The sequence below is a fragment of the Aphelocoma coerulescens genome, chromosome 4, assembly GCF_041296385.1.
Source record: "Aphelocoma coerulescens isolate FSJ_1873_10779 chromosome 4, UR_Acoe_1.0, whole genome shotgun sequence".
In the NCBI taxonomy this organism is placed as follows: Eukaryota; Metazoa; Chordata; class Aves; order Passeriformes; family Corvidae; genus Aphelocoma; species Aphelocoma coerulescens.
Genome location: NC_091017.1, coordinates 78,776,599 through 78,788,918, shown reverse-complemented (window position 1 = coordinate 78,788,918; position 12,320 = coordinate 78,776,599). Strand labels below are relative to the sequence as shown.

The 12,320-nt window shown below is 61.1% G+C and overlaps 1 protein-coding gene across 2 annotated transcripts; it reads right to left on the bottom strand.

Moving 5' to 3' along the window:
• Positions 1–7,648: 7,648 nt before the first annotated feature.
• SPR (sepiapterin reductase) lies at positions 7,649–11,100 on the bottom strand. Of its 2 annotated transcripts, none has more exons than XM_069014846.1 (3): positions 10,651–11,100; positions 9,474–9,764; positions 7,649–8,874 (listed from the first exon to the last, which is right to left on the bottom strand). In XM_069014846.1, exons 1-3 carry the CDS (start codon positions 11,087–11,089, stop codon positions 8,684–8,686), a joined length of 921 nt encoding a protein of 306 aa, XP_068870947.1. In that variant the 5' UTR covers positions 11,090–11,100; the 3' UTR covers positions 7,649–8,683. The 2 variants fall into 2 exon arrangements, with proteins under 2 accessions (XP_068870947.1, XP_068870948.1); XM_069014847.1 differs by having other exon boundaries at positions 9,523–9,764.
• Between the last annotated feature and the right edge of the window lie 1,220 nt (positions 11,101–12,320).

The window sequence follows — 12,320 nt, the reverse complement described above, 5'->3', positions numbered from 1 at the left end:
AACGCAATCTCGCTTAGGTGTGAGATGAGTTGCAGCTCCGAGATCTGAGATGCTTTATTATTAAATTAAAAAAAAAAAAAAAAAAAAAAGGCGGGGGGAGGGTGGGGAAGAAACTTCTGAGCTGGGAGCTGGTTTAATGGAAAGAAAGGCCGCGGGGGATTTCAAAGGAGGAGTGACCCCAACATTTCGCGTCGGGTTTGGAGGGGGATAAAAACTGCCCGCTCCCCTCCCCGCCCGCAGGAAATATTCGGTGGCGTTTGCAGCTTTTTTAGGGTTTGCGGGTGTGAATGAACCGCGCCGGGGACCGGGAGCGGGGAAAGCAGCATTCCCTGGATTTGGGGGGGTGAGGGAGGGAGCAGGCGATGGGGCACGGCCGGGGCTGTGCCCGCTCTGCCCTCGGCCGCCCCGTTCCCTCCTTTGTCCCAAACCCGCGGCTTTTCAGCGCGGCCCCTTTGTTGGGAGGGGTTGGAAGTTGGGGGAATATTCCCAAACGAAGGAGCGGCGCCGATGATTCCCAGGGCTGCTGTTCCTCCTCCTCCTCGGGGCTGCGGCCCCACGAACCCCTCGGTCCCTGTGCAGCCCCCGCACCCTCCCCGTGCCGGGCAGCGGGGCTGCTGCCGAGCTGGGTCCGTCCCACCCGGCCCGGGTGTCCCCTCCGGCTGGTGACACCGCTGGAGGTGGCAAGAGGAGCCCAGGGCTGGAGGGGACCCTGGGGGATGCTGGAGGGTGACAAGGAGGCCGGACCTTCACTCCAAACAGGTCCCCCGGGCTCAGGGCAGCTCCGGGATGTGCAAAATCCCGGTTTTTAAGTCAAAAAAAATCAGGACCAAGCGCTCCAGCCACAGCTGGGGCTGGGTTTGTGCTGCAAGTCACCGACCTGCGGCTCCACCGCCTCGTGTCCCCGAGTGGCTCCAGGCCGGAGATGTCCCCACCCGCCCCCCACGCGTCCCGAACAAGCCCTTTTTAATCCCAGCTCTCCGGAGTCACACCCCAGCAGCCGCCCCCCGTCCCCCCGGGGTGCCGGCTACCCCCGGCACTGCCCGCATCCCTCCCGGGGGTTTTCGGGGTGGGAGAGGGGGGCGCTGGGGAGGCGGGGGGAGCCTGGACACCCCCTCCCCCGGGAGCGGCGGGGCTTTGCAGCCGTGCCGGGAGCGCGGGGCTCTGCTCTTGTTTTCTCAGATTCGGCTGTGTTTACTCCCAACACGAGTGACCGCCGTGGCCCCATTACGGCGGCACTGACAGCTCGGCTGACAAGTGCGCTCGCGGCAGGAATGTGAATGCGGCTCCCGGCCCCGCCGCGCCGCTCGCCCGCGGCTCCGGCAAAATCGGCGGCCACGGCCTGGCCAAGGAGCCGGTGGGGCGAGGGAGAGTCCCCGAGCAAGGAGCCGGGCTGGGATTGCCGCGGGATCCCGCACGGAGCGGGCGCAGCGCGGGTTGCTCGGCCTTTCTGAGTGAACTCGGTGCGAGGGTCTTTCAGAGCCTGCCGGGATGCCAGCGGGAAGGACGGGGAATTGCTGGGATTATCCCTGGTTGGCCAAGGACTGAGCCATCAGCACAGGAGGGATGCGAGGGGTGGGCACGGCTTGGTGGCCCTCGCTGGTGTGAACTTGGTGCTGAGGATCTTTCAGAGCCTGCCGGGATGCCAACGGGATGGGAATGACAGGGGTTCTTTGGGATTATCCAGTGCTTGGGAAAGGGCTGAGCAGCCAGCACAGGAGGGATGAGAGGGGTGGGAGCCTGGTCGCCCTTTCTGATCCAAACTCAGAGCTGAGGATTTTTCAGAGCTCGTTGTTATCCTAACCCTAAAATCCCTGGAAGGACAGGGATCCTCTGGCATTATCCCGTGGTCGGGAAGGGCTGAGCCATCAGCACAGGAGGGATGAGAGGGGTGGGAGCTTGGTTGCCCTTTCTGGTCCAAACTCAGGGCTGAGGATCCTTCAGAGCCCTCTGTTTTCCCGGCGGGAAGGACAGCGATGCTCTGGGATTACCCCGTGCTCGGGACTGCCTGAGCCGCCAGCACAGGAGGGATGAGAGGGCAGGCGGAGGATGAGGGGGTGCAGGTGTGGCACAGGATGGGCAGAGGAGGAGGATGGATGTGCCCGGCTGAACCGATGGCTTTGCTGAAGGAAGGGGACAGGGAGGAGGACAACACAATGTCCCCAAATCCCGGGGGAGGCACGGGAGGAGCTCAGCTGCAGCCTGGCTTCAGCCTGACAGGAGAGCTCATGGGGAACTGCCCTGACAAGGAGTGATGGGAACAAATTGAAATGGGGCAAAATTGGGTCAGTCTTAGGAAGAAATTCCTCCTGTGAGGGGGTGACATCTGGCACAGGTTGCCCACAGAGGTTTTGGATTCCCCGTCCCCGGCAGTGTCCAAGGCCAGGCTGGATAAGGCCTGGAGCAGCCTGGGATAGTGGGAGGTGTCCCTGCCCTGGGACTAGATGGGCTTTAAGGTCCATTCCAACCCAAACCAGTCTGGGATTCCAGGATTCAGGGAAGCAGACTTGAAAGGCACCCAGCTGAGTGAGACAGAGCCTGGATTTGGGGTGGTGTAGAGAAAAAACAAGGGAAAACCCATTTCTGGCAGTTTTTCCCACTGGGGTGGAGGCGGCTGTTGGTCTGCAGAGTCCAGATCAAACCTGGTGGATTTTGGTCAAGACCAGCTCCAGGAGCGATGCTGAAGTCAGGATCAGGTCCTAGTCCAAGTCTGGATCCAGGCTTAGGCCCAGCTTGAATCCAGCCTTAGGCCCAGCTTGGATCCAGCCCTAGTCTCAGCTTGGATCCAGCCCTAGGCCCAGCTTGGATCCAGCCCTAGGCCCAGCTCAGCCCCAGCCCAGCGGTGCAGCCGCTCTGCCTGCACCAGCCCAGGGTGGTTTAATTAATCACAGATCATTTCTGCAGTGTCTCCCCATTACCCTCCACAGCAAATTAACTAATTACTCATTAAGGGTTTGGAGCTCTCTGGGACAGGACACTCCACCACAACCCCTCTGCTCCCTGCTCTGGGCTGGGTTAATCTGTGAGCTCCTCACTGGCCCAGGGCCCTCGTTACTCATTGCTGGCTGCTCCAGGGACCTGGGTCACCAAAGGGTTTGGGATGAAGGGACCTCACGGATCATCTTGTTCCATGGGCAGGGACACCTCCCACCATCCCAGGCTGCTCCAAGCCCCAGTGTCCAGCCTGGCCTTGGGCACTGCCAGGGATCCAGGGGCAGCCCCAGCTGCTCTGGCAATTCCAGCCCAGCCCCTCCCCACCCTCCCAGCCAGCAATTCCTTCCCAACATCCCAGCCCAAGCTCCCCTTTCCCACTGGGAAGCCATTCCCTGCCTCCTGGCCCTCCAGCCCTTGGCCCCAGTCCCTCTGCAGCTCTCCTGGAGCCCCTTTAGGCCCTGCAAGGGGCTCCCAGCTCTCCCTGGCTCCTTCCCTTCTCCAGGGGAACATTCCCAGCTCTCCCAGGCTGCCTCCAGAGCAGAGGGGCTCCAGCCCTGGAGCAGCTCCGGGGCCTCCTCTGGGCTCTCTCCAGCAGCTCCACGTCCTTCTGCTGTTGGCCCCAGGGCTGGGGCAGCTCTGCAGGTGGGCTCTCACCTGAGGCGGCTCAGGGACAGAATTCCCTGTGGTGGAGCTGCTCCTCAGGCCACCAAAGCCAGGGGACAGCGAGGAGGGGACACAGCTAAAAATGGGTCGCTGGGCTGGGAGCAAGGACGGCCAGAGGGGCAGGAGGAGGATGTGCAGAGAGCTCAGTCCGCAGGAGGAGACTCTGTGAGGACCCTGCCAGCTCAGCAGAAAGGACTTTGTTGTCCCAGCCCTCTCGGGCTCGCTGAACTCCCGGCACACCCCAGCACAGCTCCAGGATATCCCACAAAACTCCTGCCGTGTCACAGTGGGAGCTTTTGGGATGGTGGATGTGTCTCCGTGGGCGTCTCCGGGGCTGCGCAGGGTGGGGGTCCCTGTGAGGGCAGCCTGGGCACCCGCAGCTCTTTCCCCCCTCGCTGGGAGCACTTTGAGGGGGAGCAGCTCCGTTACCTTTGGCCCTGGGCAAAGGCAGCTCCTGTTTGCCAGCCCGGAGCTCGGGCACTCGGTGTCCCGGCCGGAACAGCCGAGCTCAGCACTTCTGGGCACCGGGACAATAAAGGTCGCGTTCTCCCCGTGCTGGGAAACCTTTCAGGAGGGGCAGAGGAGCTCCCTGCTGGGCCAGGGCCAGCCCGGGGCAGCGGCCCAGATTTGGGAGGTCAGGGGGTGAGCTGGGTTTCATTTGGGCGGCTTTGGGGGGGATTTAGGGGCTCAGCCCCGCTGCTGGCCCCGGGCCCTGCTCACACCCAGGGAAACAAAACCCAGCAGTGGCTTTGGCTCCTGCATGACCCAGCTCAGCCCATCCCACCTCGGGCACAAAGGGCACAGTGTGTGCCCAGCACGGGGAGGGGGCTGGGGAGGGTCCCCAGGGCCGCTCACGCAGGCGGTGTCACCTCAAAGCATCGCACAGACCCCTCCCCTCCTGCCCCAAACCGCTCATGAGGCCGGCATGGGGCTTTTTGTAGCTTTTTTTTTTGAGATTTCACACGGGGAGGCACCTGCACAGCTCCTGCTCCAGCTTTATCTCCCTCTTTAGGGGGAAGGGAAAGGGGGAAAAAAGCGGGAAAAGGGATAAAATGCCCTACCCGGGTTTCTGCTGCGGGAGGCAGGGTGGGAAGCTGTGGAATTTGGGGTGAAATCAGACCTGCCTGGAGGGACCCCCCATGGGTGGAGGATTTTTGGCCTTGAAAGCTGCACTTGATTCCCAACAGGGAGAACAGAATCCCTGGCTCTGTCTGGGATAGAGGGGAGGGTGGCTGATTTTGGGGTGATTCCCTTCGGGGTTCACCCCCAGCCCAGGAGACAGCGCTGCCCAGATCCCGTGGCTCCCATGGGGACACACGAATCCATTGGATACCCCCGGCCAGGTGAGCGGTGAGCTCCTGCCTCTGGGATTAGGAGAGCTCCAAACTCCTTTCTTTTTAACACCCTTTTGACGCCGGGACGCGGGGCCTCAGTTAAGAAATGAGTGGCCAAGGGATGGGTGCAGAGGCAGGAAGAGGCTCGAATCCCGCTCCATCCGCTCCCAGCATCCCGCTGCTTTTCCAGGGGCATTCCCGGGCTCCCCGCGCCAGCCGGGCTCTGTTACCCGGTCTCGGAACGCCCTCAGCTGGTGACACCAAATGCCGGGAAAGGGGAACAAAAGCTTTCATGGCATTTTGCCTTCGCACCGCGCAGCACCCCCGGAGGCACGGGTTGTTCCCTGGAGCGCAGGGAATGGTGGTGCCCAGGGCATGGCCACATCCATGTGTGCTGGCACCTGGGGGATGGTGGTACCCAGAGATGCTGCTGCCTGGGGGATGTTGGTACCCATGGAGATGTGGGTACCTGGGGGATGCTGGTACCATGGGGATGCTGATATCCAGAGGATGCTGGCACCTGGTGCATGTTGGTACCCAGAGGATGCTGGTACCCAGTGGATGTTGATATCCGGGGGACGTTGGTACCTGGGGGATGCTGGTACCTGAAGTGATGATGGCATCCAGGGGATGCTGGTACCCGGGGGATGCTGGTACCCAGGGGATGATGGTATCCAGGGGTTGGTGATATCCAGAGGATGCTGGCACCTGGTGCATGTTGGTACCCAGAGGGTGATGGCATCTGGAGTGATGATGGTGCCCAGACTGATGCTGGTACCCAGGGGAGGGAGATATCCGGGGGATGCTGGCAGCTGGGAATGTTGGTACCCAGGGATGCTGGTACCTGGTGGCTGTCAGTACCCTGGGGATGGTGATATCCAGGGGATGCTGGTACCCAGCGGATGCTGGCACCTGGAGGATGCTGGCACCCAGGGGATGCTGGTACCTGGTGGCTGTCAGTACCCTGGGGATGGTGATATCCTGGGGATGGTGATATCCAGGGGATGCTGGCACCTGGAGGATGCTGGTACCCAGGGGATGCTGGCACCTGGAGGATGCTGGCACCCAGGGGATGCTGGTACCTGGTGGATGTTGGTACCTGGTGGATGTTGGTACCTGGTGCATGGGGACACCCAGGGCAACGTCCCCAAAGCATCACTGTCAGCTCTCCCTGGGCAGAGCTCTGCTCCAGCAGTGGGAATCCCAAACCCAGCCCATCCCTGGGGATCGCAGAGCGATCTCAACACCAAAGAGCTGCACAGGGAAATGGGCACACTTTGGGGATGAAACCCCTAAAAATGAACCATCCAGGAGAGCTGGGAGCACAAAGTGTGGGATGACCACGGTGGAGAACAACCCCCTCCATGGAACTGTGAGCACGAGGCGGCTCTCACAGGGAAATGCAGGAGTGGGAGCCCCAGCCCATCCTCACATCCATGGCATTTGCACTTGGGATGTGCCTGTGCGTGCAGGTTCCCCTTGGAGCAGATGTGGAGTTTTAAGAGCTTGGAGCTCCAAGATGGATTTTTGCTCCTGCTGTTTGTGGGGAGAGAGAAAAGGGGCTGAAAAATGATCCAGGGTCAGCACAAGGGACAGGGTCCTGTCAGAGCAAGGTGAGAGGAGGCCCCGGAGCTGCTGCAGGGCTGGAGCCCCTCTGCTCTGGAGGCAGCCTGGGAGAGGTGGGAATGTTCCCCTGGAGAAGGGAAGGAGCCAGGGAGAGCTGGGAGCCCCTTGCAGGGCCTAAAGGGGCTCCAGGAGAGCTGCAGAGGGACTGGGGCCAAGGCATGGAGGGCCAGGAGGCAGGGAATGGCTTCCCAGTGGGAAAGGGGAGCTTGGGGTGGGATGTTGGGAAGGAATTGCTGGCTGGGAGGGTGGGGAGGGGCTGGGCTGGAATTGCCAGAGCAGCTGGGGCTGCCCCTGGATCCCTGGAAGTGCCCAAGGCCAGGCTGGACACTGGGGCTTGGATCCACCTGGGATGGTGGGAGGTGTCCCTGGAACTGGATGGGATTTAAGGTCCCTCCCCACCCAAACCATTCCAGGATTCCCCTTCTCTCCCACAGCCTCTCCGCCTCTCTCTGGGGGGGTTTCTCCAGCATCCCCTGGCGCTCCCTGGGTGCGATTCCCTGGAATGCTCTCCCATTCCATGCCACTCCAGCCATCCCACGTTCAGAGCCAGCTCCATGCTGGAGCCCCCAGGTCCTGCTCCGGGAATCCAGGGAATGAGGCCATTCCCGAGGCTGCTGGAGTGAGCTTGGGAAGCTCTGGGGTTATTTTTTGCAGAGAGCAGATCTCAAAAGAATATTCCTGCCCAGGAGGGGTTGGGACAAACCCACACAGCTGCAGGTGAGGAGAGGGGGGATTTTTTAGCAGCAGAGATTCCAGGGAGGGTTCCCAAACCACAGAAACCCCAGCAGGAATCAAATCCCAGAACAACATTCCCATTGCCGGGGCTGGGAGCAGCAGAGGCACTTTTAGCTAATAAAAGTTCCCCAGGCAGGGAGGAAAGCTGAAACCAGGCCCAGGACTGGCTGGGGAGGAGGGATTTATGAGCTGGACAGGATTAAATGAACCCAGAATTAATGAAAGGGCTCAGACAGGGCAGCACAGGACTCCAGGGGGGAATGGTGGTGCCGTGCTGGGTGAAGCCAGTGCTCAACCCCAGATCCTCCTCCCACTCTGCCAAGGATTTACCCACCCTTAAAGACACAGCAGAAACCCCAGAGCAGACATTCCTAACGATTTTAATGATTTTGAAACTTTTAATGACTGGAGAGCCAGGGGGACAAAAATCTGAGCTGCAGGGTTGGGGTGGAGGCTGCAGGGAGGGGGCACAGAGGGGCACTGGCCATTTCCAGGGCACATGGGGGGTGCCACTGGGCTCCAAACCAACTGTCCTGCATCAGCTTTCCAGAAGGGAACTCTCTGTGTGTCTGTGGCTGCTGGAATCTGATGGGAAAATGACAAAAAAACCCCACAAATAATTAAAAGGAAGGGGATGAAACCCCAGAGCAAGGCTTGGACCCAAAACCCGCAACAGGAGCACGGCAGGAACTCAGGGCTGTGTCTCCCTGCTCTGACCAGGTTTCTGTGAGCTCGTGACCTCAGCCAGGCTCCCAAAACTCCCAATTCCTCCCAGGCCAGCTCCCTCTCCTGGTGATACCGGCCTTCTTGGAAAAACCACTGGGACAGGCTTTGCTGCATCCTAACCCCCAGATCTCCAGAGACAGCCCCAGCACCGCAGGGGGATTTGGGGGCCCTGGTCAGCAGGGGACAGGGCTGGGGCTCGGGGGGGACATCACCATCCCCAGCCCCAGGAATGGCTCCTTGGGGACTTTTTCCTGCAGAGCAAAGGGGACAGACATGGGGACACTCAGCTCCCATCCTGCTGTTGGCTTCTCTGGGACCTCCTGGGGCTGGCAGGGACCTCTCTGCCCTGGCCTCATGTGCCTGGGCACCCCTTGGCTCCCACAAACTCCTGTGCAGGAGCGTTTTAACCTTCCAGGGCTATTCCCTTGGGAAAGCCACCTCTGCTCCCCCATCCCCGGGAGCTGAGGAATTCCTGCTCCTGCCAGCCAGGGCTCAGCAGCAGGAGCTGCTCCCCAACCCCCTCAGGGCACCAGGGGTGTTCATAAGGCACACTGGGGTCTCTTAAAAGCTTCCCAGACCCCAGGATTTGCACAAGGGCCTGCTGGGGGCACCGGGAAAAGGCTCAGCAGGAAGCAAAGCAGGAAGGCAAAGGTGAAGCTGGCAGGAGCTCAGATGTCGTAGAAATCCACGTGTGCCCCGGAGGGAAAGGAGTCCTCCTGCAGGAGCTGGAGCAGCTTCTGGGCCGACACGGAGCTCTCGATGAGCTGCCCATTCTCCTGCAGCCTCTGGAAGTGCTGGCGCATCCCGGGGTCTCCAGTCTTGGTCCGGGCCAGGAGCTGCATGTCTGTGTCCAGAGGCCCTGGAGAAAAGAAAAAAATCACCTCAAAAAAATCACCAAAAAAAAAATCACTTAAGGAGAAAGGAAAATCCAGAGTTCATTTTCCCTCTGGATCAGGCTGGGAGAGCTGGGAATGTTCCCCTGGAGAAGGGAAGGAGCCAGGGAGAGCTGGGAGCCCCTTGCAGGGCCTAAAGGGGCTCCAGGAGAGCTGCAGAGGGACTGGGGCCAAGGGCTGGAGGGCCAGGAGGCAGGGAATGGCTTCCCAGTGGGAAAGGGGAGCTTGGGCTGGGATGTTGGGAAGGAATTGCTGGCTGGGAGGGTGGGGAGGGGCTGGGCTGGAATTGCCAGAGCAGCTGGGGCTGCCCCTGGATCCCTGGCAGTGCCCAAGGCCAGGCTGGACACTGGGGCTTGGATCCAGCTGGGACAGTGGGAGGTGTCTGGAATTCTGTGATCCTGATGGAAAAGCTGGATGAGAGATGGTGTTTGAGTCCAGCACAGGGAACTGTGGTCCCACTTGTGCTGCTCAGGGCTGGAGGGACAGGAGCAGGGCTGGCCCGCAGGAATCTTCACTCCCAGAGGCAGGATGAGGTGGATAACCATCCGTGAGCTGCTCTCCTCACCCGGGGCGTAGTTGAGCACACGGAGCCCGGGCTCCTCCAGCGCCAGCACCTGGAACAGCATATCCCGGGCAGCCTTCCCGGCGCAGTACAGAGCCCAGCTCCGGAACGGCTCCCGGGCACACAGCGACGAGATGTTCACCACGGTCCTGCTGCAGCCAGGCCGCGCCCCAAAGGCCCTCAGGGCTGTGGAGGTCAGGCACAGCGCCGAGCTGATGTTGAAGGAGAAGTAGGTGTTGATCTCCTCCAGGTCAGTGAGGTCCAGGAAGGATTTGGAGACGTCTCCCAGGGAGCCTGGGAAGCACAAACATGGAATGCTTTGGGTTGGAAGGGATCTTAAGGAACATCCAGTCCCCACCCTGGCATGGCAGGGACACCTTCCACTGTCCCAGGGTGCTCCATGGCCTGTCCAGCCTAGCCTGGGATATTTCCAGAAAGATGGAAAAATGAGTTGCTACAGATGGGATCGACCACACAACAGATCCCTTTGCTCCCACATTCCACATCCAACACTTCCAGAGCTTTGGTGGCCCAGCCCCTGCCAGGGTCCCACAGCAGCCCAGCCCAGCCCATTCTGGGTCACACTGACCCAGCAGTGACAGGGGACAGGGACCTGCCCTGCCACCCCTCTGCCAACACAAACAGCTCCCACCCTGGAGTACAGCGTGCCCAAGGGCCACCACGGGCCCTCCCGCGGGCCCTGGGCCAGTCAAAGGCCCAAATCCCGGAGCACCCATTTCCTACGGGAACCCACGGGGGATTTATAGCGACAACGGGTAAAAAGGACACCGAAGGCATTAAAGGCGCAAGGAAGCACCCACAAGGTGGGGCTGGAAGTTTGTCCCAGGTTCGGATTTGGGGAGTAGAGGGACAAGGAGGTGCAGGACGGGAACCAACTGTTCCTATGGCACAGTAAAACTGAGAGCAGCAAAGCCCAGCCAGAGACCCGCCCCCCCAATTAACTCCTTTAATGAGCCAACACCCGCACAGGGCCAAGTCCCCGCAGCTCCTTTATTCTTTTGGGTTTTCTGCCGGCACCCCAAACAAGGAGCAAGCCCCGGCTCAGCCGGAACAGGGCTGGGCTGGCCCCGCTGCCCCCGGGGGCGGAGGGCAGCGGCTCGGGGAGGCGGGGGGACAGCCGGGGACAGCCGGGGACAGCCGGGGACAGCCGTGTCGTTACCGGCGTTGTTGACGAGGAGCAGGCGGCCGAAGGACGCGTCCTGCAGCAGCTCCCGCAGGGCAGCGCCCGCCGTCCGCAGCCCCTCCTCGCAGCCCAGGTCGGCGGCCACGCACTGCACCCGCAGCCCGGCGCTCCCGCTGGCGCTCCCGGTGGCGCTCCCGGTGGCGCTCCCGCTGGCGCTCCCGGTGGCGCTCCCGGTGGCGCTCCCGGTGGCGCTCCCGCTGGCGCTCCCGGTGGCGCTCCCGGCGCGCAGCTCGGCCGCCAGCTCGGCCAGCGCCTCCGCGGACCGCGCCAGCAGCAGCAGCACCGAGCCGGGCCCGAGCTGCGGCGCCAGGAGCCGCGCCAGGCTGCGGCCGAAGCCGCGGGAAGCGCCGGTCACCACGCAGGCGGTGGCGGCCCAGGGCCCCGATCCCGGTCCCGCTCCCGATCCCGGCTCCATCCCGGTACCCGGCGGAGGGGGCGTGGGAAAGCGCCTGCCCACGTGACCCGCCCCATTCATGCCCCCGCCGCTCCGTGAATGGCCGCTCCGAGCGCGCGGGCAGCTCCGCCGGCTCTGATTGGTCGCCGCCGGCTCGGCCCTCTGCGCGCGCTGTGGGGCGCGGCCAGAGCGGTACGCCCCCTTGCGGCCGCTGTGAGGGGGTGCGGCTTCCGTGAGGGAGCGGCGGAGCGGGAACGGGAACGGGCCCGGCAATGGGACCGGGAACGGGCCCGGGAGCAGGAACAGCAACGGGATCGGGATCGGAACCAGCAACAGGAACAGGAACGGGAACAGTCTGGTAATGTGGCTGCGTCCCTGGAGCGCCGGGCCCCGCCTGCCCACAGCGTGGCCGTCCTTGGCCTTTCCCCCTTTTCAATGCACTTTTCAATATATTTTACAAATACTTTTAAATCAATTTTTAATCCTTTTATATATATATATTTTTTTTTTTTCCCCCCGCGTGGATGTAAATTCCCTTTTATTGTACCTGCTCAGCCTTGTCCCCTTGTCCCTTGCCACTCCTGCAGGACCACGCTCCAACAAAGCCTTCCCTCTCCTTTTCCCTCTGCAATCCCAGTTTTTGGCACCCAGCACTGCTACTTTACTGGGAAGTGAACGCCCTGTCATATCACAAAAAGCCCTAAAATCCTTTTCAAAAATAAATATCTCTGTGCATGAAGGTGCAGACAACTTTCAGGGAGGGTTTTTCCAAAGAACACCTGGTTTGTACGGAATGAGCTGGCAGCAGGGCTTGCATTCCCAGCTGTTCAGTCCCGAGGCCAGATGGTTCCAGGCAGGTAATGGAGTGGGATTTCACTCAATTAAGCAGCCACAGACTGGGCTGGAACCCTCCAGCGCTCTAATAAAGCATTAAAAATTCATGGCGTGGCAAAAACCCAAGAGTGGTATTTGTTTTGCTAAAGCAAATCTTACACATTCGGCGAAATTAAGATCATCAGCAAAAAAATAAGACAGCAAATGTGTATTTTTTTCACAAGTAGCTTCTTGATGGCAGAACTTGCTTCAGTCACTGCCAGTTCCCCCCTTCCCACTTTGGCAGCTCCAGTCTCCTGCATCCATCACGATTCCTGCCCTGCTTCCCAGCCTGGCACCCCACACGGAGCTGGGCCAACTGGGAATGGGCAGCGTTTGCTGGGCTTTCCTTCCAGCAGCCCAGTTCTTCCATCAGGAG